Here is a 26768-nt window from a genome sequence, read left to right on the forward strand (position 1 = left end):
GCTTTCACCAGCAATGAAAAGAAATGAATGGTTTCCAATCAAGTTTCAATGAAAGTTAAGCTGCAGATCAAATAAAGATTTAAAGCGGTGCCGAGTGGAGTCGGCACCCAATAATTCTTTTTACGCCCCCGTCATTTCACCCATTGCTGGAACAATGAAAAAGAAAAATGTCAATTAACATTTAATATTAAACACATTAAAGCCTCATTTCAGTCAGACATATTCCTCAACTCTGGTTTAAAGATGTTTTTTGAAAGAGGTGGCAACATACACGGATGGTTCACAGGAAAGGGAAATGTTGAATTAACTTTCAACATTAACTTTTAGGTTAATTTGACTATTTAAAAAGGAAGGGACATACATGAGAGGACTTCATTCAAGCTAGCGGATGTTGAGTTTTACTGTGAGCTGTAAGACTTTAGGCTCGTTTGAAGAGATGGAAAATAACAGAAAAAAATTACTATCAGACAACATCGTAGAAAACACAGTTTATTTGACAGTGTCTAGGTCCAAATACCAACAGACCCCATACAAAAAAGAAAGAAAACAAATGCTACAAAGAACAAAAAAATTTCCATCTACACAAAACTTCTCCTTAAAAATACATTACCATCAACACAAAAAAGTATCCAATAAAGATAATATATGTAAGGGGGGAATCCTGTCTTATTTAAGTGAAATAAGAGCTGAAGCCTGGTAAGATGTTACGTAGGAAAGGAGGGCACGGAGAACGAGAGCGCGAGTGAAGGACCAAATGTGTGTTTGTGTGTTTTCTTCGTCCTGCAGATTGGGAGAAGAGGGCAGCAGCGAGTGACGCGGCAGTCGTGTGGGCAGCACAAGGGAAGAAATAAAGAGGTGATAAAAAAGAAAGGAAACGCGTAGTAGAGGTAGCAAAGGGTGCGTAAAGAGGTAGCAGATAGCAAGAGGAAGATTTCTAGAAGAGGTAGCTAGCAGATGATCAAGGAAGAGGTAGCAGATAGTCTAACAGTGCTAGCAAAGGGAGGAGGAGGGGCGTTTCGAGCTAAGAGTTCATATTAAAATGACCTATTAGTTTTATGGGTAACTTCTGAGAACAGATTCCCTCTATTTGAAGCCAACCAACATGTAAAACATACATTTATAAATATAAATTGCGTTTCATACTGGTTTAAAGTATTAATTATCTGAGAATTTTACAAACATAAGATGAAGCTGGAGTAAAGAGGTGAACATCGAGTCTTCAGTTTTGTGGATGACGAGGTCTCCCCGTTGCCGAGGCAACCGATATAATAACGATCAAGTATGAGCAGTTTCACTCTAAAATTTTGAGTCAACAATGACAACGAGACCTGAAAATAAAATTAAAAAAAGCCCCATTTTGACAGTAATGTTGTTTTTTAAATGGAAGTTATGTTAAGGGAGGTTTATTTGGCTGCTCAGCAAACAGCTTTTACACGGGTCAAGAACAAACTTTCACTCAAAATAACCAAAGAAATCACGTAAAAAAAATATGCCGTTTTGCTGCATTTATCAAGTATTTTCCAACAATCTACTCAATAAATTAATGGATGAGGAAATATAAATGTCACAACTAAGGATCGTTTTTATTTATCTGTACATAACTTCCCCCCCCCGATAGATGAACATCTAACATAACTTGTTTTGTCCAATCAACAGCCCAAACCTGAAGATAATTTATTAGAAGACAAAGAGAATTATATATGAGAATTTATAAATGTGGGCATTTGAGGTGAAATCAGGGTTTTTTTCCCCAATAAAGCTTCAGTAGTGGGACCCCTTGTGTATTTCAATTAGCTGCAACATCACAGGACACAGGATTTGACGACTAAACTGTGGCTGAAAAGCAAGGAACATGGAGGAGGAGGAGGAAGGGTTAGCGAGGTAGGCAGCAGTAGTCGTGAGAAGTCTGAGCAGAGGAACAGGGTGTGGTTTAACCGCTACAGTATCGGAGTCTAAAAACAGCTAGAAGCCCACCGAGCTGAGGAGGAGCATCGTAACGCTCTGATGTTTCGGCCGTGCTGTATCGCAGCATCTCCCTCTGTGTAAAGGTCAGCAGGAGTTAATGTGTATGAAGTTCAGTGCTTTGTGGCAGGGTTTGGCCAAGTCTGTGTGTGCACGTTGCCTCCAGTGTTCGCCTCAGATTAGCTTACATTTCTGTGTGTGTGTTACAGTGCTGTGGGTGGTGTGACAGAAAGAGGAATGTTAGCCGTCTGTGGATCCTCAAATGGTCTCTCATGCCAATAAGATCTGTAACGTTTGATATGTTTTTGGTGTTGAACTGTGCCGCAGAGCTCCACTGTTGTTCAAACTCTAGCAAAACACGAGCGAGCCTCACTGTAACCGCGTGAATTTACTTCATTTTGATCCAGTCCCACATTCAGTCTCAGAGATCCAGGTTATGATCAACTGCAGCTGAAAGTCGTCAATATCACAAACGAGCTTTTTAACTCGAGTCTGAGCAACTTCTGCTGAAACAAACCCAGTTTGGGCCGTTTTAAAGGTTTAAATTCTCAGTAAAGAGGCCCGAAAGTTTTACGCTTTCATTTGAATTTGTATACAAAAGAAAAAGAAAAGGGGAATACTGAACTTTGACCTTTGAAATGTATCCAGTCGCAGTAAAACCGGATGCATTTAGAAAAATTCTTGGCATAACTTTGTGAAAAATATTCCCTTCCACATGAAAGGGATAAAACTGGAAACCTATTTTACAGGCTGCACATTTGTTACTTAAAAAACTTAAAACTACCTCCAGCCTTGGGGCTTTATGTTGTTGCTACAGGACACATGGAGAATACGTAGTTATTTCAGTAATCCAACCGCTGTACAGGTTGAAAAGGAATTCACAATATTTCAGAAAGGCACAGACTGGCATCAAACATCCCTCTGTCCAACACGCACACACATTCACAGACACACAGAACTACAGTGTATCATTTAAAGAGGATCGAGAGGTAGATACTCGACAAGAGTGTGGGCAGGCTGGGTCCTCCGTGTTTTGTTTGTGTTACTGTCTGAACAATCTGATTTGATTTGTGTGTTACAGCTCGGGCTGCTCAGCACACACACCCCTGGATGTCAGACCGGCCCTCTCACCTCACTATCTCCCCCTGGTGTTCGTCTTGTGGAAAGAGGGACCAAACAAGTGTGTGTTTTTTGAGAGGTGGGAAATGTTACAGTGTCTCTTCAAACAGCACTGGAAAGAAAAAGAAGGTGAGACAGAATATTTTCTATCTTTTTCTGACTCCTGGTTTGGTGGTCTGTGCACAGGGTCGTTCTCTACAGCCTCCCTTTGGCCCAACAGAGCAGGAAACAGTGTTTATTACTAGACCAACCTCGCTGCTGTGCCCTGAGAGGAAATCTGCCTGTGTGTTTGTAAAATCGGGTTGCCTTTGCAGATGAACCCTGAGTGTGAGCGTGTGTCCTGCGATGACGTTTTGAATGTCGAGGGAGAAAAATGGAGCCAGTAGCAAAGGTCATCAAAAAAAAGGGGGCTGATGTTCAGAGACAGAGTTAGCTTTTTGCGAGTGTGTGCTTTTGTGTGTTCTTGTGTGTGGGTCTTAGTTGTCAGCCACTCGTGCACTTGGAGGTGCTGGAGGACCCACTGGAACGGCAGGAACCGCCTCAGGCTGTGCAGGTGGGGGGCCTGGATCTGGAGAGATGAAGACGGTAGATTTAGATCCAAGAAACTTTACAGGGTAAAAAGGTCGGTTCCCAATTTTAACCCCAGCAGCCGCTGAGCTGGTGCTGCAGTCAGTTCAACTTTAGAAACACTCAGAGCGCCACATCAATGCCACTTCTCCTCCAATATAAGTTTGAACCTCCCTCTGTGTGCTCTAAGCTCTGAGGAAGACCACAACAAACCCCGTCAAAGCATCCAATTGGTCTGGTTGGTCTTAAACACCCAACCTCCTGTTCCAGATGTAAATGGTTCTTTGCTCTGAACCATCAAAAACTTCATGCTACCCTAGCACCAGTTCTTCGGCACAGAGAGCACTTTTGTGGAAAAGGCCCCTCTGAGGTTCTGAAATGTGATCCATCTGAAGAGCGGCTGGGTTAATCACGAGGGTTGTTACATGATAAACAAGGAAAACAAGTTCTACTCCAAAACGTTATAATATTACCTACATTTTCTGCCTTTTAGTCTCCGATGTCTGAAATAATACTGCAAACAGCAGTTGGGTTGAACTAATCACGTAACAAACATCAAAAGCAATAAAAAAAAGTCATGAAGTATGATTACTGTAGTGTAAAGTCCCAAAGCAGCTTTAGTTTAGCTTAAAACCCTAAAAAAAAAAAACTGCTTTTAAAGTCTTGAAGGATAGATGGTGAACCAAAATAAGAAAATAATTCTTTTCACTGCTGAGACAAAGAAAGAAGCAGTAAACCATTATTCCCCAATTTTTTGTTGGGCCTTCACAGACTTTACGGAACCAGCTAAAGTATCAATGTTGAGTGTGAACACGTTTGTTCTCCTGAATTTGAACTGAACCCATATATTGTAAGAGTTGGAGATGCATAAGGATGTGTAAACACCCTCTGTGGTTAATATTGTGTGTCGTCATGCTGCCGAACGGCATCTCGAATACGTACTGCAGACCTGTATGCAGTACGTATGCCAGGCTGTTCATCTGCTGCTTCACTCGAATGGAAATCTTAAATGGTGAGACCTTAGATTTCTACCCGACACACAGCTTCTCAGCTCAGAGACAGAATCGTTCTACTGGCATGCCTTAGGCAGCTGTTATCCTTCCCAATATTGATCGAGTAGTTTCCTGATAGGTCAGCAGTGTGTGCAATGGGTCAACCTGATGATGAAGATCCAACCATCAAGATTTACTGCATCTATAATGCTTTATACAATCTTATGAATTTACTCTCTGAATACCTGAAACAGAAACGTGTAACCACATTCTGTCAGTATATAAATACACAAACAGAGCTGTCGAAGATGCATAATTATGCTGCTGTTTTTCCGCTGCTGACTGGTTTAACGAGGAGAAATCAATGCAAATCCAGGCTTGGTGTGTAAACCGATGCTAATGAGCTGCTCTGATCCAAATGTGTAGCTGAGGCTGACATTCACAGTAAATACCAGCTGTGAGTTTTGGTAAGAGTCGTGTTTGTATTCCCAGAAACTTTTTTTTCAGGTTGTTTGTGGTGTAAACACTGGATGTCCACAGTTTAGTGTGTTCTGGTTTTGGTTAGTAAAATATGTAAACAAAAGCAGAAATAAAACCTGTTGAGTTTGCTTAATAATCTGATGTAAACCAATTTTACACAAACACAATGAGGCCGTGGCGGTTTGTACTCACACATGCCGTTTGGGGCTCCAGGGTGGCGTGGGGGCATCATGGGAGACATGCCCCCAGGAGGGGGGCCAGCGGAAGGTGGGCCGGATAGCATACGCCCTGGTATCGGCTGATTGGGTCCCATTGGTCCTGCAGTATGGACAGTTATGGCGATATCAGATGGTGGAGAGGAGGAGCAGCATGCACTGAAGAGGTTTTCTTAAATAGAGTTTTAACAAAAAGGTCGACAAAGCAAAGAAACCTTCAGGTGACATTAAATCCTTTCTGTGTTGCCATCTCTGCTTCTCTTTAACAGCTTTCCTCTTTGTGTTACAGAATCTAAAGTGAAATGATTTGGTTAATGCTTACTATAACTCGCTGTACTCAAGGCTCTTTTCTAATGTCCAACCTGTCTGTCCTGGGTGGTGAGGAACCAAGGGGTGGTGGCCCATGGGGGGGTAACCAGGGTGCATTGCAGCACCTGGTGGGGCCCCCCCATGGTGGGGTGGGGGTCCTCCATGGTGTGGTGGTGGTCCCCCTGGGTGCATCCCTGGTGGAGGTCCTGATCCGGGGGCTTGTCCTTGGGCCTGAGCGGCGGCGGCGGCAGCCGCTGCAGCTTGCTGCTCCATCTGCTGCCTCGCCTTCATCTCAGCGTATTTCAGCTGCTCCATGTGGAACGCCTGTCGCTCAGTGAGGAGCTGCTGCCTCTGGAGCTCCAACTGCACAGAGAGACCCATCCAAACACAGAAAAAGGAGACTGAATTAAGAAAACCTGTTAAAACCAACTTCAGGAATAACTGCCTGGCCTTAAAAGCAGTTTCTATCTGAGCAACTTGAGCACACAGATTCAATCGGCCACGATCTGATGTAGCCTCTTTTAACGCAGGTGGCAAACTCATAAAAACTACGGCTACGTAGGAGGAAGAGGAGCACTCAAATCTCTGTGTAAAAAGAAGCGTCAGTAATGTTACACCTCATCCTGACTGAAAGCGAGCAAGCGAGGGAAACTAACGCGATACGACTATGAAATTTCGCGAGGCTGTCCTGATATGCAGCGTGGCGATTTTGTCGGGCGTGATTCTATTGGTTCAGCAAGTACTAACTTGAAACACAGAGTTCTCTGGCTCCCTTCGGTTCAGATCTTTGTGGTACGGATGTTTGGGGTCATAAACCATTGGGTGCTGTTCCACGGAAAAGATCAGCGTCTCCTCGTCCATTATTCCCTGAGTGCTGCTGACCTGTTGCTAACTAGCTTGTCAACAGGAAGCAGCGTGTTCATTTCAACCAATAAGAACGGGACGCCGCCGTGAAATGTCGTCCCAATAGAGACAGCGCGGGTGATTTTATAAGGGGACGGCGTGGTCGCTGGATGGAGGGACATTGCTCGTGGCCTGTCATGACAGGCTGATTGAAAAGTACGCATTCTGATCACTTTTTATCAATCGCTCGCGTTCAGTCAGGATGAGGTGTTATGGGGCTCTTTTTTTAAAGGAAAAAAGTTACTGTGCTCTCTGAAAACGTGCAAAGAAAACCAAAAATATGTTCAAAGAAGGATTCAACTAAAGCCAAAAAGTAATACTTTTAGGTAATTCAGGGTGAATGGACCCTTAAAAGTTTTTGTGAAATCTGAATTTATGCTTGTTGCAGAGCTCCATCACATCCCTAAGGATGTGAGGGGATCAAGTCTGTTCATTTCACTTGTTGTTTCCATGTCTGCAGAGGAGACGGAGCACAAACAGGCCCATGAAGCCTTAGTCTCAGTGTCAAACTGTCTTGTCTTTATTTGCTGTACTGTGTGGCTCTTTCCAACCTCAGTGTTTAAAAGCTTATGGCTGCGGCAGCACTGGCTTGGTTTCTCTCCAGTCTTCAGAAAGCTTCTTTAATCAGTCCTTTTCATGCAGAGTCTGCAGCTGTGAAACTGGGCCACGATCCCGCCGCCGCCAACACGAAAACACAGTTTTACGCTCTCACTGGCGTCTCCGGGGATTGTCCCAGGCAGGACGCGCATACAAGAGCCGAGTCATTAATTTAGCCTGTCCAGGCAGGCAACAGTTTAAACTGCATCACTTAACAACTATTCTGCTCTGGAAAATATTCTACTGGATACTCAGCTTCCTTATAAAGACTCCATGCTGTGTTTGTGCTTCAGTTTCTGAGGAAGACTTGGACAACGTGTGCAGCAACTTGTTGAGTGGGAAACATCTGCTAAGGAACTAAATATTTACTGGCAACTATCAATACGGCGACCACATAAGTTGGACGATATGACAATGGTTCTCTTCTGAAGAATTTCAGAAAGTGTATTTTACTTTAGCCCTCTGTTAAATTACACAGATCTAACACAAATGCTTTAAATTTATGCCGTAAATATGGTGTTTGTGGGTTAGAAATAGCTTTTTGTTGCCATTAGGCAACATAGGCTGCAATGAGGGGTTGTTTCTTATTTCAAAGTAGATTTTAAAAAAGCAATAAGCAGATGGCAGAAGGGCTTTAATATGTGGCTAATGGCAGACACGCATATAATCGACACTATGCTCTGTGACAGCGTTTCCTGAGCCGTTTTAAAGCATAACATTAGAGTAACATGAGTTTCCAACATGAGTAAGGCTGCGTGCATCTGAATGTTTCCCTATCATTTCAACCACAGACCTGATGTGAAGAGCACATGTGTCGAAAACGAGCCCAAGTCCGACAAAACAACACATTTTGTAGCTTAATCCAACTGGTTCAGTCCTCTACTTGTAGAAAATAAAGAATCAGTGACAAGAGTCTTCTTCTGCTTGGATTAACTGCATCTCAGGGGAACTTTACCAAATCAGCTTGTGTTGGGTCTCTTTTCAAAAGCAGGCTTATGATTTCATTCAACTCTGACTGATGCCTTTAATCAACTCTCATTTAGTAATAGCTCAAATTAAGCCTTTGTCTGTCGTTTGGGTAAAAGCTCTCTGAACATGGCTGTCTAACCGGACAAAGGAAGTTTTTAAAACGTCAATCTGTAACACTATTCAGTTAACAAACAGCATTCAGCAGTTTAAAAAGATGAAATTACATGGCTAAATCAACTGACTACTAATGTCATTTTCAGCAGTAATTCTAACTGCTTAATTGTTCTGACCCGATGTGAAAACATGCAAAAATAGGACTGATAATCGTGTTTAATCACTTGCTGAATTTAATCCCCCTCATGTTAAAACCATACAGCTCAAAGCGCAGATTTCCTTTTCTGATAAAGAAACGCTACATCAGAGAAGCACCGTTTTAAAAAGTCTGACCTGCTGAGTCCCGTTTAGGTTGATTGTGATTGACTTTCCTATTAAAAACGCAGCCTATAAATAATGTACAAAATAATGTATAAAAAATGTACACCCAGTAAAAAAATGTGATTTAGCACTTTACCACTGCCAGTAGCAACATGTTTACACAGAAAATAAAACTTTTAGCTGCATCATCATCCCAGCAAAACACGCCTGTAAAGTATGACATATATGAAGGGATGGCTTCACCCTGCGCCCTACAGGCTGATCAAACTTTCAGAAAAGCACAACTTTCTTTGTTGATTGAGCTAGCTTATTATTTTCAGCGAGCTACCAGCTTTCATGCAGTCGGCCAAAAATCAATCTCGTTGTTGCTGCCAGTTCCAGAGCAGTCAGGTGAAAGATTATGTGTCTCTTCTGAAGGTCAACTGTGCACACACTCACAGTTGCACACTTGAGACATGCTTGTGCGCGTGTGTGTTGCTGACTGTCGGTGTATACGATGCATTTAATGACCTGAAAAAAGGATTTATCTGTGCCTGCTCTGCATGTCACCAGTCAAGATGAAAATCAGCCATTTCTGGTCACCAAGTGAGTAATCTGTGCACTCCTGCTGTCAAACGGGGACCAAGTCAAGGTGTCTTTTATATAGCTACATTTATACTTAAGGAAGTTGGTATGACTTCAACATTTTTCTTATTAATTTTTCTTAACAAATCACATTAGAGAATGTGAGTATGAATTATTAAACCTCATTGGTCAAATGCATTCACATGTAATCTGACTTTTCAACTCAAACACGAAAGCATTTCTCCGACTTACAGCTTCCTTCTCTCGGTCCATGATGGTCTCAAGCTCCTCGAAGTGCCTCAGCTTGATCTCCAGCTTCTTCATCTGGGTCTCCACCAGTAGAGCAACCAGAGACTTGATCTTCCTCTCCTCAACTGCCGCCAAGTGCTGAAAAGAAAGACAAAGTAAGCAGTAAGCATCAAAACTAACTAAACTAGCAAGTTACATTAGCTTTTTTCCCCTCAAACGTTCCTATATTTGATAGATTTCATGCATTTTATTATATATTCCACATCCATTCATGCAGGTGTGGGGTACACAGAGGAAAGCCAGAAGATTAGTTGTGGCAGAATAAGAGAAGCTGTGTGCAGTGGACTCACTTTGGCCTTGGTGGCAGCAGATGCCAGAGCAGCAGCAGCCGCGGTGGCGATGTTCCCCTCTCCAATGTCATGTTCCAGCTTCTTCCTCTTGTCCTCTCCCTCCTCTGTAGCAGCCTTCTCTTCCTTTTCCTTCTCCTGCTCTGAGGGTGACGTCTCCATAGCATCCTCCTTGTCCTTGTCTAAAGTGACAAAGAAAGAAATTCAAAAGATATACAAGTATTTTCCAACTCTTAGCATTAACAAATAAAATGGTGCTTCAGACCGTTTTGTACAGGTTTTTTTGTAGGTATACCAAAAAGTAGGAACAGAACTAAAGATTAAAAATTTAACTAAAAATACCTCCTCAGCTGTATGTGTGTATATATATATATATATATATATATATATATATAAAAATATAAAATGTCAAGCAAACTGATGAAAACCACTGGTAATTGATTAGATATTAGTGTTCTTCTCAGGGTTAATTAGTGTTAGCTAAGAGTAGATTTTGATTTAAGTGTTTTGTTTCCTGTTCAATAGACAGACTTTTTCCACTGATCCTTTGTGTTACCTGACGGAGATTCCTTTGCCTCCGCTCCATCTTCATTCTCCTCTTCACGCTCCGATGGCTCCGTTCCTTCCTTCTTCACCTTTTCTGTTGCCTCCGTCTTGTCGCTCTTCTCTGCAGACTCATTCGGTTTCTCTGCCTCATCCTTCAACTCAGCCTGAGAGACGAGGACACAGACACGACCAGCGATAAGAGGCCGAAACCAGATGAGAATTAGGACGATGTCTGCATCGCAAGTATGACTTAAGAGACCAGGTCTACAAAACTGTATTATGACGTTTATCATGCAACCGCTTTATAATGTAACCGATACGTATCATTAACAAATGGATGAGTCACTTGGAAAGAGATCTGAACACACTGTAAAAGAACAACGACAAACAACCACAGCAGGAAAATTAAATAAGCCTGCCTAACTGGTAATTATTGTCGTGTTCAGGGCATGTGGAATAATGGGTCCAATCTCAGCTCCATCCACTTTGTCCAAAATTAGGGTGATTTAGACAAAGTGACTGAGACTCATTAATGGACGAAAACGAGCAAGACGGACACAGAGCTTCCCAGCAGACACAACTTGAACATTAGAAAAGGCCATTACATTCACCTGGTGGGCTTTTTCAAACCAGTAAATGAGTGGAAAGATAAATTTCAGACACCACATGAAAGAAAGAAAAAGTGAACTGTAATGTGATGCTTATTCTAAACAAAAGAGAGCATTAAAGTCACTTAGAAGAATTCATATCATTGTGTTTAACATCTGTTCAATTTTCCGACCGTCTTTGTAGGATCACATATGATTTGAACACCTTTTCTAAAGAAGAACACACGTGTCTTTTGGAAAACGGGAAAACAGCATTATTATGTACTAAAACCAATCGGTTTTAACACTTTGATGTTGAGTGAATAAAAGCACAGACTGCCTCTCTGTGAGATTCCACAAATAACTGCAAAGGCAAATGAAGGAAAAGATATTGTGTTTAAGAACGCCTGGAATTATCTTTTTAGTTTTTAAAATCACGATATGAGGATGAAAGCTCTACCTAGTGCCCTAACTGTCAGGTAGCTTGCTGTAGCGTTTAATAATGTAATACAGTAAAACTGTCTGTTCCCAGCAGCTGCTTGAGCAGCGTGCCGAATCCAATGACAAATGTAGAACAGATCTTAGTGACAATACTAACGGACAGGTACTTAAAAACAATATTGAATTGGTAATAATCTGTACTAATGATACAGAATGACTGGTATCACTATCAGCATTTATTTAAAGTAAATTCATTCTAATTATCTACCATTGATGATCAAGCTGGCAGCGGCCACCGATTACATTTGGCTAATGAGCGTTAACATTTTGTCCTCTGCAGTCATGGACATGACTACTCTGCATGAGTAGTGCCAGCAAGTATCCAGATCAATAAACAGTATTGGTATTTATACAAGTATCAATAAATCATTATGTTGCCCGTCCCTATTTAATGCTTTGATTTAAGCTAATATTATCCGTTTTCTTGTCAGTAATGTAACATAGTTATAATGTGTGATCTTTTAAAGGGATTCATTTTCAGAATAAAAATCCCACTCAGCTCAAGGATTAAACAGCAAATCTGTATCTTGAACCATTTTTTCGCAGATTAAAGCCAAGTCTTTAAAGAATTTAAGAGGTGGTCTCACCTTATCAGCCTGCTGGGAGTCTGTGTCAGTGTCCATCTTTTCCGGTTCTGTGGTTTCTGCAAGTGACAGTGTGAAAGAAAACATCCAGCATCACCCACACACAGAAAAAGAAACCGGTCGGTATAGTGAATGATTACTGTGCAGCAGCCAGAACATACAGCAGAAACTTCAATGCAAGTGACAAACGTAAAACAGAGCAATGGAGGCACAGCATCGTGTTTGAAGTGAAACATAATCACCAATAAAAACGATGTAAGAGTGACTGAGGGTAGTTAAAGTTGTGTGAGAACATCTGCACACACGTGACCGGATGAATACAGCCGAGTCCCATCACGTCATTGGTACACTCAAGTGTAGGTTAAGGGCCTGGATATTGATTGGGTGTCAGACGAGTGTTTCCGGCTAAGTGAGGCATGGAACACTTTTAAGCTTATTGATCATTACAGCGGTTCAAGAGGACATTAATTGGGGCATAACACATTTTGCCAGGGAGAGAGTGTGCACGCAGTGTGAAGAATAAAAGACTGTTTTCCAGAAAGCACAAAGTAAAATCAAGAGAAAGCCACAAGCACATGGAGTGATGACCCAGTTTTCTGTTCCCTGGCCACCCACTCCTCTGCCCCATCTGCCACTGTTGTTTTAATCCGTTGGTTACCACGGCAGTAGAAACATACACCAATATCTCTGCCTTGCTCAGTGCCTGCTGCTATAAACTCATACACATCTCCTTCAAATGCTACAAGAGAGAGAGAGAGATCATCTCTGCTGATAGTCTGGAGTAGAAAATCGTTTGAGGAAAATCATGGTATTATCTATTCCTGCCTAAGCTTCAACATATTCTCACACACAATGGGAAATCTGCAGCCCAGGGGCCTCTCCCAGCCGACAGCTTACTCTTGAGAAGACATTAATCTGCTGCCCTCAAGTGGCTTTGAGTGGGGCATATATAACTGAACATCTCAGGGTCATCAAGTGTTCCCAGCTTTTTAATCTCATATCTAAGATGGATCGCAGGCATTGTTTTTACCTCCCTTTCCTGTCCTGACCTAGTTTAGGTGCTGCACCCTTTTACCGATTATACACGTTTTTCATTATGCTTCAGGGAAAGCTATTCTGACGTTACTCACCAGTCTTTTCGGGCTCCTCTGGGGCAGTTCCAGCGATGCCACTGCTCTCCAGGCCGAAGCTGGGGTCCACTTTTCCCGTGCTCCTCGCTGCCTCCTGCACCTTCTTCACGTGGGCCTCGACCAACTCAGCCGGCACCTCCTCACGCACACGGGAGAACTCCTCTGCAAACGCAGAGGGAATACTTTTAACTTTCAGGTCATAACTGGCATCAACTAGACTTATTAATCACTTCATGCTGTGCAGACCATGTTGATCCAACCCAAATTTTATGAATAAGAAAGTTATCACCATCCCCTCAACCATGATGGTATGTAGGTTTTTCCTTTTTTTCCTCTCATTGTCTTAATCTATTAGTCCTATAAAAGCCCTGCTAGGTTTTTATGAGGGTTAAAATCTTCGTTGTAAATTAGAAAAACATACCTTTTGAATTTAAAACACCTTAAGTGTGATTTCTATTAAACTAAAGCACAGTATCCAATGCAAATAAATAAATGTATTACAAAAAAGTTAGTCTCTATTAAATTAAAACACCTCATCAAATCTGAATTCTTTCACTTTCTCCTTCTAGTTCTCACCTAAGGCTGCCTTGGCAGCGGCGGACGCCACTCGGGGGTCCACCACAGAGGCCAAGAAGGCTACTGTGCTCATGACGGGGTTCCCAGACTGGCTGAACGGTATGGGCTGGTAGGCCAAAGGACCCAGGGATGCTTCAGTGCTCTCCAGGTAGGGATCTTCAATGGGCAGCCGCAGGAAGTGCAGAATACACTCATCTTGGGTGCGTGAACCGACGTGCTCCGACACTTTGTTCCAGTCGTCTTTGAACATCTCCAGGGCCTTCGAGGCGAGTGAAGATACAAGTCTTAGTCGTATGGATATGTTTTAGAAGCAAATGAAAAGGCAGCGGGCATAGGTAGAGATTACAGAGCTGTCAGGTGTACAAGACTTGGAAATTATGGGACGCATGAAGGATTTAAGAAATGATTCCCTTTGAAGGAGATTTTTATTCAACAGTATGTGAGAAAGAGACTTAAAGAGCAAGAAAAGATGGGCATGGGGTTAGAGGAGCATCGGTCTGATGAGACTCACCTCCAGCAGCAGCAGAGTCTCCTGCTCGGTCCAATCCCTGGTGGTGGCGACCGGTTTACCCTGCTGGGAACCAAAGCCATACAATCACTCACAGTTACACAATGTATTAGCACTAAAGAGTACCATTTTAGGAGAAGTTATCTTCAGGATGTTGAACACGTTGTGTGCTCACCTTAGTGTTTTTCTTGTTGTACAGGTCGGGGCGGAGGCCGAAGTTCTGCAGGTCGATGGGTTTGTCTTTACTTTTATCTACAAAGTTGGCCATTTGCTGCTGAGGAGGAATCTGCAGGGATCAGACACGGCACACGTTCATCTCAGACAGCTGCTGAGGAGCCTTTAAAATACCTTTTTATTGGGGGTTTAATACATTTCAAATTAAGCTGGTCATGCAAATGGCAAAGGCAACTATGGTGCTACATAGAATCCAGGCAGAAGACATGGTGCATTTTTGGGTTAGGGGGGAACCAAGTCTATTCTGCGACTTCTTCAGTAATCAAGTTAAGTTACATATATTCTCAGGTAAAAGTTGAGGTTATTTCTCTTTTCTTAATGAGCTGAATCTCTTCATGGCTGGGCTACTGACCCAAGAAAACAATCAATTTAAGGATGTCACTCTGGGCTACAATGCAGGAAGTCGTAGTGTTCTTACAATTCTTACAACTGGCTATTTAAAAAAAGAATTTAAAAGTTTCTTCTTCATAAAGACCCTTCTCTATTGAAGCATCCCATATATCTTCAAACTCACTTATCGACTATCAGTATTCTATCATGTTCCTTATGACACCAACCCTGCCCTTTGCATTTCCTCTTAAAGTCTTCCTCCCTAACCCAGTTGTCCCTACCTGTGGTGGTCTGTGGTTGAGAGGCATGAGGCCAGAGGGTGTGTCGGCCAGCACAGTGAAGTGGGGCGTGGGTGGAGGGCCCATGGGCAACGGGCGACTCTCAGAATCCACCTGGTAGTTCACCAAACCCCACTGCTCCAGGAACGCATGAACCCTGAAGACAACCACAACAAGGACAAATAACATTTCTTTTCAGATTTTCCAGACTTTATCCATAATTTCTTTGTTGTTTTTTCTTTAGCATTACGCACGTCTTAAAATCACTTTCTTAGTTTATTTTTCCGAGACAAATGGCTTTCTAGTTCAGGGATCAGTACTTTTAATTTACTGTTCGGTATATAACTGATATGGGAGCCAGGCAACTTAAAGGTTTAGCCCACCTCATGATGGCGCAGACGTCCCCGGTCAGGTTCCTGCGGCAGGAGGTGGAGGTGAGGTACTCCTGAGGATTTAGCCGATATGTGTCAATCATGAAGTTACGGTAAGCCAGGTATCTGTTTAGGAGTTGAAAAGAATCACAAACACATCAGCATGACAGGAAGCGTACGAGTGCGAGTCTGGGGCAACACAGCACACAAAAATGACACTTTTAACTGGGTGGTGGGTGGATGTGTGTATAGAAGCTCACATTTCTGGAGTTTTGGACTTGTTCTTTCCATTGAAGAACTCAGGCAGGGCTCTTCTCTCAATCTCATGAATGCTAATAAGAGAGGACAAAAAAAAGTAATGAGCCTGAAAAATTAACTGCGTCTGCTGCCGTTTTACTGTGTTTACTGTTTTTAACTGCTGTTTTTTATTGCGAGAACAGTAAATGATGAATCTGTCATCAAGTCCGACAAAAATACAACTGGTGACAAACTCAAACCATAGTTTCCCCACTAACAGCCTTTTTCATTTACAAAGTCTCTTATTATCTCAATCCAAGTGCCACTTTTCACCACAGCACAAGAGAAAAGCTTCAGCGGAACATACCAGTTATAGTCAAACCACGCGGCGTAGCTGGGGATGATGATGTGGTGCGTCTGTTCGGTCACGTTGTCCTCACTGGCGTCCATCAGTCGGTTGATTTCTCCTTTGCTTTGTTCCTCCTCGTCCTGCACACAGACAAAGAAAGAAAGACAGATGTGACACACCAAGTGATGAGCAAGATATTTAAAAAGGTCCAACTGCCAAACTTTCATGCAAGAAAGCTGGCCTAATCCATCAGACTCTCCAATCAACTAATTAAAGAAAAACGTAATATAGTAAATAATTATTTTAGGGTGGGCTAATTTAGCACAAAAGAAGCAGAAGAAGTGTTTTCCAGTTAGACTGCACAGTATGTGGTTTTCTTTCGAGTTTGAGGTTCATAAACGATAACTGAAAACTAAATTCATAGGAAGAGGTTCCTTCCACTTTGGCACACTCCGAGTCCTGGAATTTTTGTAAATAAAATCCATAAATCTGCAATGTTTTGTTGGAATCTGCCTCCTTTATACCTCCACTTACAGAGGCTGTGTTTTCTTACCTTTCCACCAGACACCACAGAGCCATCCTCCATGTCATCTGGGGAAAAAAAAAGAAAAAAAAAGTTCTTAGTTGCAAATACATCTGTAAATCAATCATCCCACTCAGATTATTATTACAAAACTAAGCATACAAATCAAGTTAAAGATACAAACCCAAATCTGCCACATTCCCTCCTTTGATCGGAGTATTCTCACTGTCTTTCTTTGAATTGGCTGTGCAAAGAGAGAGAAAGACGGACCAAGCAAAACACTGAATGGCAGAAAAACTATTTAAAGACAGCATCTTTGAGCCGAGGGCTGAAACGCGGTCTGAAAAACTGAACATTAAAATAGAGCGAAGTTGTGTGTGTGCACTGGAGAAGGAGGAGATTTTTATTGTGGAGAAAAGTGGGGCATCACAAATGGGACTTGTTCTAAAAAGAGCATTTTTAAGCAGGATTGTGTGTTTGGTTTCAAAGGAAAGCGTAAAATCATACAGATCAGGGAAATGAAGAAATTCACAGACATTTTGCTTCTTTCTGACTTTTTTTCCGATGCTGAGTGGATCTGTTTGTCATCGTTACAGTGTACAATACTCACACAGGAAGCCATAAATAAAAACACATAGAGGGGGAAAAATATTGACGGGCAAGTATGTAAACCCAAATAAAGAGTCCTTATCACATAATATAACAAAAACTTCTTAATATTTTCCCTAAAATACAGCTGGCTACAAATAGATGCTCACATAATGATGATTTCGAAATTATATGTGTGAGGCTGTGTCAACCATCACAGAGCATATCAAGAATCAGCAAGATACATTTTAGAAGAGAAAAAAGGGGAAAAAAAAGGTTGCACAGGCTGCAATCAGAACCAAAGACATGCACACTTGTCCTCCACTCACAGGTTACAACGTGATCATATCTCAATTGGTTATGGATTAATCATCTATTTATGCAGTCTGAGAAGTGATGTTTTAGTTTGGGATACTCTCCTAAACGTACATTACATTGTATATTATATTAGGTTTTTTTTGTATTTACTGATGCACTTTAGTGACAAAAACAGCAAACAATTGTAAATATCTTTCAGTTTTGGGTCCAGTCAAAAAAAATGTCCCACTATTATCTTTTTCCAAACCATTTGCTTCGATCTCATTGGCAGACATCGTTGGGCTATGGAAAGATGGTGGGAGACTGTGATGTGGGTCTGCAGCACGGGTGGAGTGATATGCACGTGCATGCACCAACCACAGTGCCTCTTACCAAACTTAAGCTATCAAAATTTGAATGTGTCGACTCGTGAAGGGAAGTTGTGAGGAAAACCTATAAGGGTTTTAATTTGATTCGACTTGAAATAGTTTTCTATGATAATTAGCTTAAAGTGCTTGTGCCATCATACGTGTGGCACTGAGTTAAAACAGAACATTCAGCCTAATTTGTATAAAATAACAGTACTTAGACTGAATATCACCCTTAAGCCCTTAATTTTTTGGTTCATATCACTCAGCCTTATGGTTTAACAGAATATTTTGGTTTTCTCATGGGCGAGCATCCTGTTTGATCCCGTCCTGCGGTACGTACCATTCTTGGACATGCTGCCCTCTTCCATGCTGGCACCAGCTGAAGAGTCATCCAGGTCCTTTGACACATCCTCCTCCGTGTCCTCCTCCTCTCCCCTGTGGCTCCGTCGCTTCCAGTGAGGCCCCGGGTGCCTGGGACAAGCAAATTACAGGGCGATTTAAAAAAAAAAAACTATAAAATACTCAAAACTAAAAAAAACAATTAAACCAAACCATCGTTTCATTCTTTTTCGAGATTTTGATATTAAACAAGAGCCAATGTATTTGGGTCTCAATGCCACACTTAATGAAGTTGAAGATTAGATCTTAAAGGGATAGTTCGCCTCTTTGACATGAAGCTGTATGACATCCCATATTAGCAATATCATTTATGAACATTGACTTACCCCCTGCTGCGTCCTGTGAGCCGAGTTCCGGCCTCGATTTGGTGTTGACGAAAGTAGTCCGGCTAGTTGGCTGGGGTTTAAAAAATAAAGCGTTTTGTTTCTAAAAACAATATGCGTTCAAAAGAGTAATACATTTGCATCACAAAATCGTTTTTCAGGAAAAAGTCAGACCTCACAATCGCTTGGCGGTTACGGTGTTTGCTGCTCGAAAGCAGGGGACTGCTCCGTCTGCACGGTGTACACGGCACGCAGTGATACGAAGGGAGAGAAAATAGCGCTAAGCGATGGTGAGGTCTGACTTTTTCCTGAAAAACGATTTTGTGATGCAAATGTATTACTCTTTTGAACGCATATTGTTTTTAGAAACAAAACGCTTTATTTTTTAAACCCCAGCCAACTAGCTACTTTCGTTAACACCAAAACGAGGCTGGAACTCGGCTCACAGGATGCAGCAGGGGGTAAGTCAATGTTCATAAACGATGTTGCTAGTATGAGATGTCGTACAGCTTCATCTCAAAAGAGGCAAACTATCCCTTTAAGCAGACTGGCGCTCTTACCCCTTCTTTCCTCCCTTCTTGCGGGACTCGGCAGGAGTGCTGGGTGGTGAGGGGGAGCGTCTCCTCTTCTTGCCGGCAGAGTTGGCCTTGCGCTCCTTGCGATCAGGTGTACGGGAAGACTGATCAGACAAACCCCGTGCAGCGCAGGGAGCGAGGGATGGAGGATGAGAGAAAGAGCCGCAGAATGAGAGGATGGAACGGTTGCACACACAAGGAAGGGAAGCGGTGGGATAACGACGGCAGGGAGGGGGGGAGGATGTCTTGGTGGGTGGTGGAGGAGACAACCAGGGTTCACTGTCCTCTCTGAAATGGCTTCTTTAATACAGACCTTCATCTCTGGTTTAATGTGATGACATATGCCACAGCTTGTCTGGAGGTATGTTTGTGGCTGTTCACCAACTTTCTTTAGTAATTTAGTCATTTTAACTTCACATAAAAAAAAACCTCTTTTCAGTTCGATTAACAATGCAAAAGCAATAATAATGCGACACTTTGGCCCACGATATCAGTAATCTGTGTGGCAAGTTACCAATCTAATCTGCACATCTGTTAACTTTTTATAAAACGCACTATATCGAGATGGACAGGAACCCTGAAATTCATCAGGAGACAAGAGTGTGAGCAAAAGGTTTGAAAAGGATGAGCAATAGACTGAAGCCAGATGTGGACAAAGGAAGACAACAAAGCACAATCCAAAAAGCAAAAACACACAAACTTGCAGCAAAAACATTCTCTCATACACAAGCATCTCAGGCCAAAAGAAAGTATTCATTCAGTGCACAATGAAGAACCGGTGTTTGACCAGTTTTAGATTTAATTCTTTGACAAATAAAAAAAATCTTAAAACTTTTTATTATCAAGTTGGACACAAATGGGAAAGTTGTTGTTCGGAACAACACTGAAGTTTTAAGGTTTCCTACCTCTTCCTCCTTGGGGAAGATCTTCTGTCGGAAGCTGACTGGCTTCTTGTTCTCATCCACCTCGTAGTCCTCCTCATTCATCCACTCATTAAAGGCATCCGTGTCTAAAACCCACTTGGCGTGAACCTGATTGGCAGAAGGATGGAGCCAAGAGATTAAGATCCAATTTATTGGTCATGCATACCATGCATACACAAGAAATTTGTCCTCCGCTTTTAACCCATCCAGGTTGGCACCTGTTTTGCCATGTTTATCGCTGGTAAATCGTCAAACTAAAACATAGTCATTAAACTGCAGCCTTGGTTCTCTTTCATTTAAAATGGAAGAGACTCACAAGTACACATCAAAAGTATTTTACTAGATTAAGATGCAAGCATCAACGACCAGGTCACAGACGCACAGCGACAGTGTGCATGCAAACATCACACGGTAGCAAACATGAAATAGTCCCCATACAAAACAATAAAAGGGTGAAAAATGCGAGACGTTGGACTGAAGAGAGAAACATTTCTACACTTGTGGACATGGAAAGTAAACAACTGTGTCATGTAGGTTACATAAAAACCACTCAGATCCTGATGCACCATTCAGTTTAGTTTATGGGCTGAACACGTGTTGCACCTGCTGCATTACAAAGTGCCTGTGATCATGTGAAGAAAAAGAAACTTTTAGAAACTGTTTTTTTATCACTGGTTAACTGTAAATGTATCTTTGGAGCCAATATACACACATCAAGATGCTCTTAATTGTGAATTTTCCATTGCAAAATTGTAAGGGCTTCATTTCTGAGCAGTGCCGGCGTGTTTTGCTTTTAATCTTTGTTTCTGTTTCATGTTAAGCGTTAACTACAGTTTCATTAACATATATCACTTAATGTTAAGATAACTTTACCTTCCAGGGTCTGTCAGAGCTGGGAGGGTCTTCCACATCTCCTTCCACCTCACTGGTCGATACCCAGGTGTCGTAGCTGAAAAAAAAAAAAAAAAAAAAAAAGAACCATGAGAGGATATTATGTCCAAGACAAACAAGTATCAAAACACTCCTCAAAGATTTTCTGACTTCAATTAAACTGTAGAATAAAAGATTGTAAAAATTTTTTCTTTTTAAAAAGAGTGATGCAATTACTCTAACTACAACTCCTCCAGTGTGGAGAGGAGCATGTTTTGTGAGCCTTTCTAAGCTCCTTTCTGCTCACCTGTCTGGGTAGAGGCCCCAATGAACAAGCACCTGCTTGTCTTTCCTTATGACCGGACGCAGCCACTCCTCTGAAAACACACACAATGCTGACATGTTCAGCCCACATGCTCTATAATCACTAGAACAATTACTTAGTCATATATTTTGTTTGCCATATCATGCTTTTTGTTAACAGGAATGTTTCTAAACATTCAAACTATTTTCATCACTACCGAAATACAAGAAATGGGATTTTAAAGATAGAAAAAACCCAGAACATTTATGTGAATTTATAAGTCACAAACATTTCCAACCAACCTTCTTCTTGCTGGGACAGAGAGGGGTAAATGTGGTGGGTAGCCTTTGACTTGTCCTCAGTGATGGAGCCCTGGACAGGACACACAGTAAAACTGACTTTACAACTATAGATAGAGCAGCGCTTAACATTAAACAGTCTCATGACCGACACAACCATTTCATTTCCTAGTTTAAAGAAACCTTACCTGGTGCCTTTTGATGATGTCTTTAAGCTTACTGGTTTGTTTCTGCTCAATGTCCGACGAGAGGAAGACGATGGGTCGAGTCAAACAGTTATTCTGCCATCACACAAACTTTACGGTCAGAATCACGAACACTCTTGCCGGCACAAAGACTTTTTAAAACAAATTTTTAGGGGTATTGTTTGGTCTTCATGCACAAGAAGGATCAGCTCCTACCTGAACCAAGTTCTTCTCTACATTTAAGAACATTTCCACATTCCTGTCCATCCGGGAAGGATTCTGTAGGTCAAATCTTCGCCTAAGAGTGAAATAGAAAGAGCACAAAAAAATACCAGCAAGTGTGGTTAAAACAAGTAAAAATCCAAGTTATTGTTTGTATTTATTCAGTGATAAATGCTGTGAATTCTATGACGGATAGCAAATTACACTCGACCAGATAATTGTTCTGGGATAGAAAAAGAACCACCAGGTTCTGGTCTAACATTATTATAACAGTCACTATCAGTGGTTGCAAACTGGACTTTAAGGGTCAATTTTCCCCAACAATTATCAGCTAAAAGTACAAAACCATCACAAGTATCTCTTAAGAACAAAATAAAGAATTTAAAAAAAGCACAATATAGCCGTCTTCAGGGACTATTTCAATGAGAGGAAACTCATCAGTAAGAGGTGCCACTTTATTACAGGAAGCCTTCAGATTCCAGTGCTATGCTAGGAGCAAAGTTCTGGTAAACATTCCTTTAATCTGCTGAGTGAACCAGAAATCAACTCACCACCCCTGCTCGCTTTTAAACTTGTAAACCGACCCCAAGATGTGACAGAGAGCACCTCCCGCCTTGAAATCCAGGAAACACTTTGCCTAAAACGAGCAAAAATAGAAAAGGTTTTGTTTTCATTCCGGGTACAGAAGTGAGGTTGGTTTTAGGTTTTTCTAAGAGTGATGAGTTTGTGCTTACAGGCAGCTTGGTAAGAGCAGGATTGTTGACCCTGCGTCCAAACGCATCCTCCTGGAACTGCAGCAGCTGGACCACCAGGCCTGCCAAGGATTTACTGGAGGGGGAGTCATTCTGGACATACTGGGACCAGTCAGAGATAAAAGCAGTCATTAGCACTGATCAGAGAAGCCAATACAAACCAAACAGGAAGCTACGGTTGATCAAACAAACAAACAAACAAACAAAAAAAACACACAGCACTATGATTCTGCTGTCACCAACCACAAACAATTCTTACATTTTCAAATGATCTTACAGTTTACAGAAAACACTTGACAGCAAAGGTACATGGTGCAGACCGAGCAGTCAACACCATGAAACAGGCGCGGCTGTCGGCTGTACGACATCTCATACTAGCAACATCGTTTATGAACATTGACTTACCCCCTGCTGCGTCCTGTGAGCCGAGTTCCAGCCTCGTTTTGGTGTTGACGAAAGTAGCTAGTTGGCTGGGGTTTAAAAAATAAAGCGTTTTGTTTCTAAAAACAATATGCGTTCAAAAAAGTAATACATTTGCATCACAAAATCGTTTTTCAGGAAAAAGTCAGACCTCACAATCGCTTAGCGCTATTTTCTCTCCCTTCTTATCACTGCGTGCCGTGTACACCGTGCAGACCGAGCAGCAAACACCGTAACAGGCGCGGCTGTCGGCAGCGCGCAGAGATACGAAGGGAGAGAAAATAGCGCCAAGCGATTGCGAGGTCTGACTTTTTCCTGGAGAACGATTTTGTGATGCAAATGTATTACTCTTTTGAGCGCATATTGTTTTGAGAAGCAAAACGCTTTATTTTTGTGCCCCCAGCCAACTGGCCGGACTACTTTTGTCAACACCAAAACAAAGGTGGAACTCGGCTCACAGGACGCAGTAGGGTGTAAGAAAATGTTCATGCACGATATTGCGAGTATGGGATGTCATACAGCTTCATGTCAAAAGAGGCGAACTATCGCTTTAAAGACTCATATTTTGTGCAGCACTTGGATTATTCAAATCTAGATGAATGACTTATTCATAGTGATCATCAATTCACTTATACCCAAGGACAGGTTATGGAGTCAGGGTAAATTGCAAGTTAACAAAATTTTTGGCTTTTGCCCAAGGATGCTACAGCAGGGCGATTTTTCTTCTGTTCATATTAGATTCAACAGATTGAGTGTTGATGGACAAGGCAAGAACAAACAAACAAAACAAAAAATACACAAACAAAATAGTAAAGAATTTATCAGGTCTTGAATTATTTATCATTGTCCTAGCCTTGGACAATTTCCAAATAAAGCCATTAACACTTTCATCATAAAGAGCATAATAAAGAACAGAAAAGGCAGTTTATATGTACAAACAAGTTTCTATGTTAAGTTTCTGCATGAATAGATACACGAACCTCATAACAGAATCCACAGTCCGTCACGAGCGTTACTTAATTCAAACTTTTACCTATTTTCTTAAATGCAAGCAATCCAGGGCTGTTAGTGGGTTAGATTCATGAGCATGAGAGGAACAGTCTTTGTTGGGGTGACTCGGAAGGCGAGTCAAGTTGGAGCCTGCGCTGTTTGCCATGCCTGTCTGTTGACAAAACACAGCGGACTGCTCTATACGCTACACAACATCTAAATGCGCCTAAAAATCACACACAAATGCGTATCTGATGATTGGTTTCAGACTATACATCATCTGAGAAAGGATGAAAGGCAGAATGAGTTCTGCAGGGTGTCCCGTGACTTTTCCGTCCGCTTTTGGGGCCTGCTACGATACGGATTAGAGTTTTACTTAATCTTTTAAAGTAAGAAAAATGTAGGTGTGATTCTTTATTATTACAGCGGCTGCACTATCCATCTGCAGCTCGTTTATAAACATCTCCCCCCTGTGTGGCGTTACTAGCGATAATTGCTAAGTAGTTAGCGAGCTATTCATGGGCTAGCTGATTGATAAACCGCTTTCGTGCAGTAAATTTAGGAGTTTGCCGAAATTGTAGTATGTTTTATACAAGTGTATCCTACTGCACACCCCTTACTTAAAAAGTGACTGTGAATAAACTTGTAAAACCTGGGCTCTAGTTAGCACTGTGGGGCTAACACTAACTGAAATACCAACGCTCCATTGTGCTAGCGAGACGCGGGCCTTCGTACAAATCAATGGGGACCTAGCTCACCTTCTTGTAGTGCTTTCCGATCCACAGTCGCACAGTCTCCAACTGGGATATTGTCTCAGAACTTTCCCAGAATTTCGTAGAAGGACCTCCATCTTTCTTTCGTCCTACCGCAGAACCACCACCGACTGGGCCGGTGGCTGGTCCCCCTGAGCCCGTTCCGCCCGCCGTTGTCGCTGCCGTCGCCATTGTGTGTTTAGCTCGCTGCGTTGTCTTTCTCCACGGCGTCCCCCAGCGTGCAAGTTTTCGAATGATATTGCGCAGCCGCAGACGTGTTGACACATTTCAACTCTCGCGAGACTTAGCATAGCGAGCCTAAATGTAGACATCTGATTTTTTCCTTTGGGATTTTTCTGTTCCATCGTTTACTTTTGAATTAGGACAGTTACTAAACCCCTGGAAGTGCGCGTTTTACGTATATTTACTATTATTTGAATAGTTCATTTATACTACAAAGTACTTTTACTTTAACTGGTCTTGTGTTTTTTTTTTAAACTGTTAATATTGGTAAACACTTTACATTTTCAACTTTTTAATCAAGGTTTGTTAACAAATGTTCTTTTTGTGAAATAAAATCTTCACGATTTATGCCATGTTTAACATACAAAGGCACAAAACCTTCATTTTAGTCAGTATTTTGATGTGCAGGAGTATTGCAGCAAGTGCAGATAGATTGTTGAAGTGTCTGGTTATCCTTACTCCTGCTAATAAATTAAAGTAATTCTGTCCATTCAGTCCAATTGTTTTTTTAAAAATGCAGCAGAAACAGACTACTTGTATATATATATCCATATTTTCATATTATTACATTATATGCCTATCTGCACATTATAATTCTATTTTACTATGCATTTAATTTTATTCCTTCCTATTTATCATTTTTCTCTGCTCCTTTGGTTTCACACCTTATTTTCTTCACCTTACTTCTTCCTGACAATGACAAGCTCAGTTACACCAGAAACAGAACGCCTCTTTACAAAGTGCTTTTTACCAGAAATAATGCATCTAACTTGAAGTGTAGAGACACTTACCAGCTGATCTTTCTGAAAACATTCAATCTTTTGGCATTGTTTCTTGCATATAATGGAATGGGTAACAATGTGACAAGACATAAAAAATTTTCTACAGCTAGCGTTTGAGAGATCTACATATCAGATCTCAAATATGTTGTTTTGCAGAAGAGAACCTGTCAGTTTATGGAAAAGCTTCCCAGTCATCAGTGAATTCTGGAGGCATCGCTTACGATGCTATAGATTGGAACGGGATGGATGGCCGATACATCAACATTGCCATTCCTGGAAAAATCCAGTATCTATGCCTCGGTGAGGTGGAGGTGTACGACAACAATATTCTGCATTGACGACTCGAGATGTTTAATTTATTGTTTTGTGACTTTCACAGACAAAGACAGGACTGTGGAACATAAAAGCTCCACAAATACATTTTTTACCACTAGAGAGCAGAAAAACCTCACAACTGGCTGAATGAACTGGAGGCCGTACCAGACAACATGATTACATTCATTTTGAATCACTTTGTGCCACCAAGTCCTGGTTTTTCAGAGAGTATATTTAAAAAAAATGCAATGGTTAAAAGACGAATTTATCAAATTTGATCTGTGTTTCTGGTCCTTACCCTATCCTCAATTATATAAATATGGCAGACAAGGTAATGAGAACACCTGTCAGTATAACAACAATCTGATGAGATAAATCATTAGTGTAATGTATACATTTAATTAAATTGCTGAAATAGCAATCCATCAGTAATCAGTCACAGTTGAATTATCTAGCATCTTTAAAAAAGAATCAAATAGAACTCAAATTGCTTTAAAACACACTGATAACATTAAGGAATAAAAGTGGATTTAGAGATTGAAGCATACAAAGGAAATTTAAAACAATAATTTAATAAGGTCAGGTTCAGAAATCACCAGATGTCTTGTGTCCTGCTTTGGGTTGAATACCAAAGTGTTTAGTTTGATCAGTACATACTGTAGCTGAGGGTTACCTGCATAGTTGTGGGGAAAGGTG

At 41.5% G+C, this 26768-nt stretch overlaps 2 protein-coding genes across 6 annotated transcripts in view; one reads left to right on the plus strand and one right to left on the minus strand.

The window, feature by feature from the left end:
* The window catches only part of LOC142380376 (fucolectin-like), a 173546-nt gene that overhangs the window by 139055 nt on the left and 7723 nt on the right, over positions 1–26768 (plus strand). The gene's annotated exons all lie outside the window — the stretch shown is intronic.
* smarcc1a (SWI/SNF related BAF chromatin remodeling complex subunit C1a) lies at positions 474–24973 on the minus strand. Of its 5 annotated transcripts, none has more exons than XM_075466182.1 (28): positions 24739–24973; positions 22553–22672; positions 22370–22455; positions 21813–21894; positions 21600–21692; positions 21415–21484; positions 21116–21185; positions 20812–20887; positions 19921–20046; positions 19001–19095; positions 18059–18189; positions 16647–16706; positions 16493–16530; positions 15958–16079; positions 15614–15685; positions 15366–15479; positions 14986–15139; positions 14316–14426; positions 14144–14206; positions 13633–13891; positions 13057–13218; positions 11930–11985; positions 10265–10418; positions 9712–9890; positions 9365–9499; positions 5698–6007; positions 5313–5438; positions 474–3649 (listed from the first exon to the last, which is right to left on the minus strand). In XM_075466182.1, the coding sequence occupies exons 1-28, from the start codon at positions 24922–24924 to the stop codon at positions 3558–3560; spliced, it is 3342 nt and encodes a 1113-aa protein (XP_075322297.1). In that variant the 5' UTR covers positions 24925–24973; the 3' UTR covers positions 474–3557. The 5 variants fall into 5 exon arrangements, with proteins under 5 accessions (XP_075322297.1, XP_075322295.1, XP_075322294.1 ...); XM_075466180.1 differs by having other exon boundaries at positions 14144–14203; positions 19001–19119; XM_075466179.1 differs by having other exon boundaries at positions 19001–19119.

This window comes from Odontesthes bonariensis, chromosome 5, assembly GCF_027942865.1.
Source record: "Odontesthes bonariensis isolate fOdoBon6 chromosome 5, fOdoBon6.hap1, whole genome shotgun sequence".
In the NCBI taxonomy this organism is placed as follows: domain Eukaryota; kingdom Metazoa; phylum Chordata; class Actinopteri; order Atheriniformes; family Atherinopsidae; genus Odontesthes; species Odontesthes bonariensis.

Excerpts from the sequence above, each read along its gene's own strand:
- smarcc1a (XM_075466179.1), bottom strand. The coding sequence starts at position 24,924 with ATGGCGACGGCAGCGACAACGGCGGGCGGAACGGGCTCAGGGGGACCA. Across the intron at positions 14,427-14,985 it reads TCAACCACAGACCACCACAG|ATTCCTCCTCAGCAGCAAAT; the intron begins GTAGGGACAACT and ends TGATCCCTGCAG. Across the intron at positions 14,207-14,315 it reads ACAACAAGAAAAACACTAAG|CAGGGTAAACCGGTCGCCAC; the intron begins GTGAGCACACAA and ends TTTGGTTCCCAG.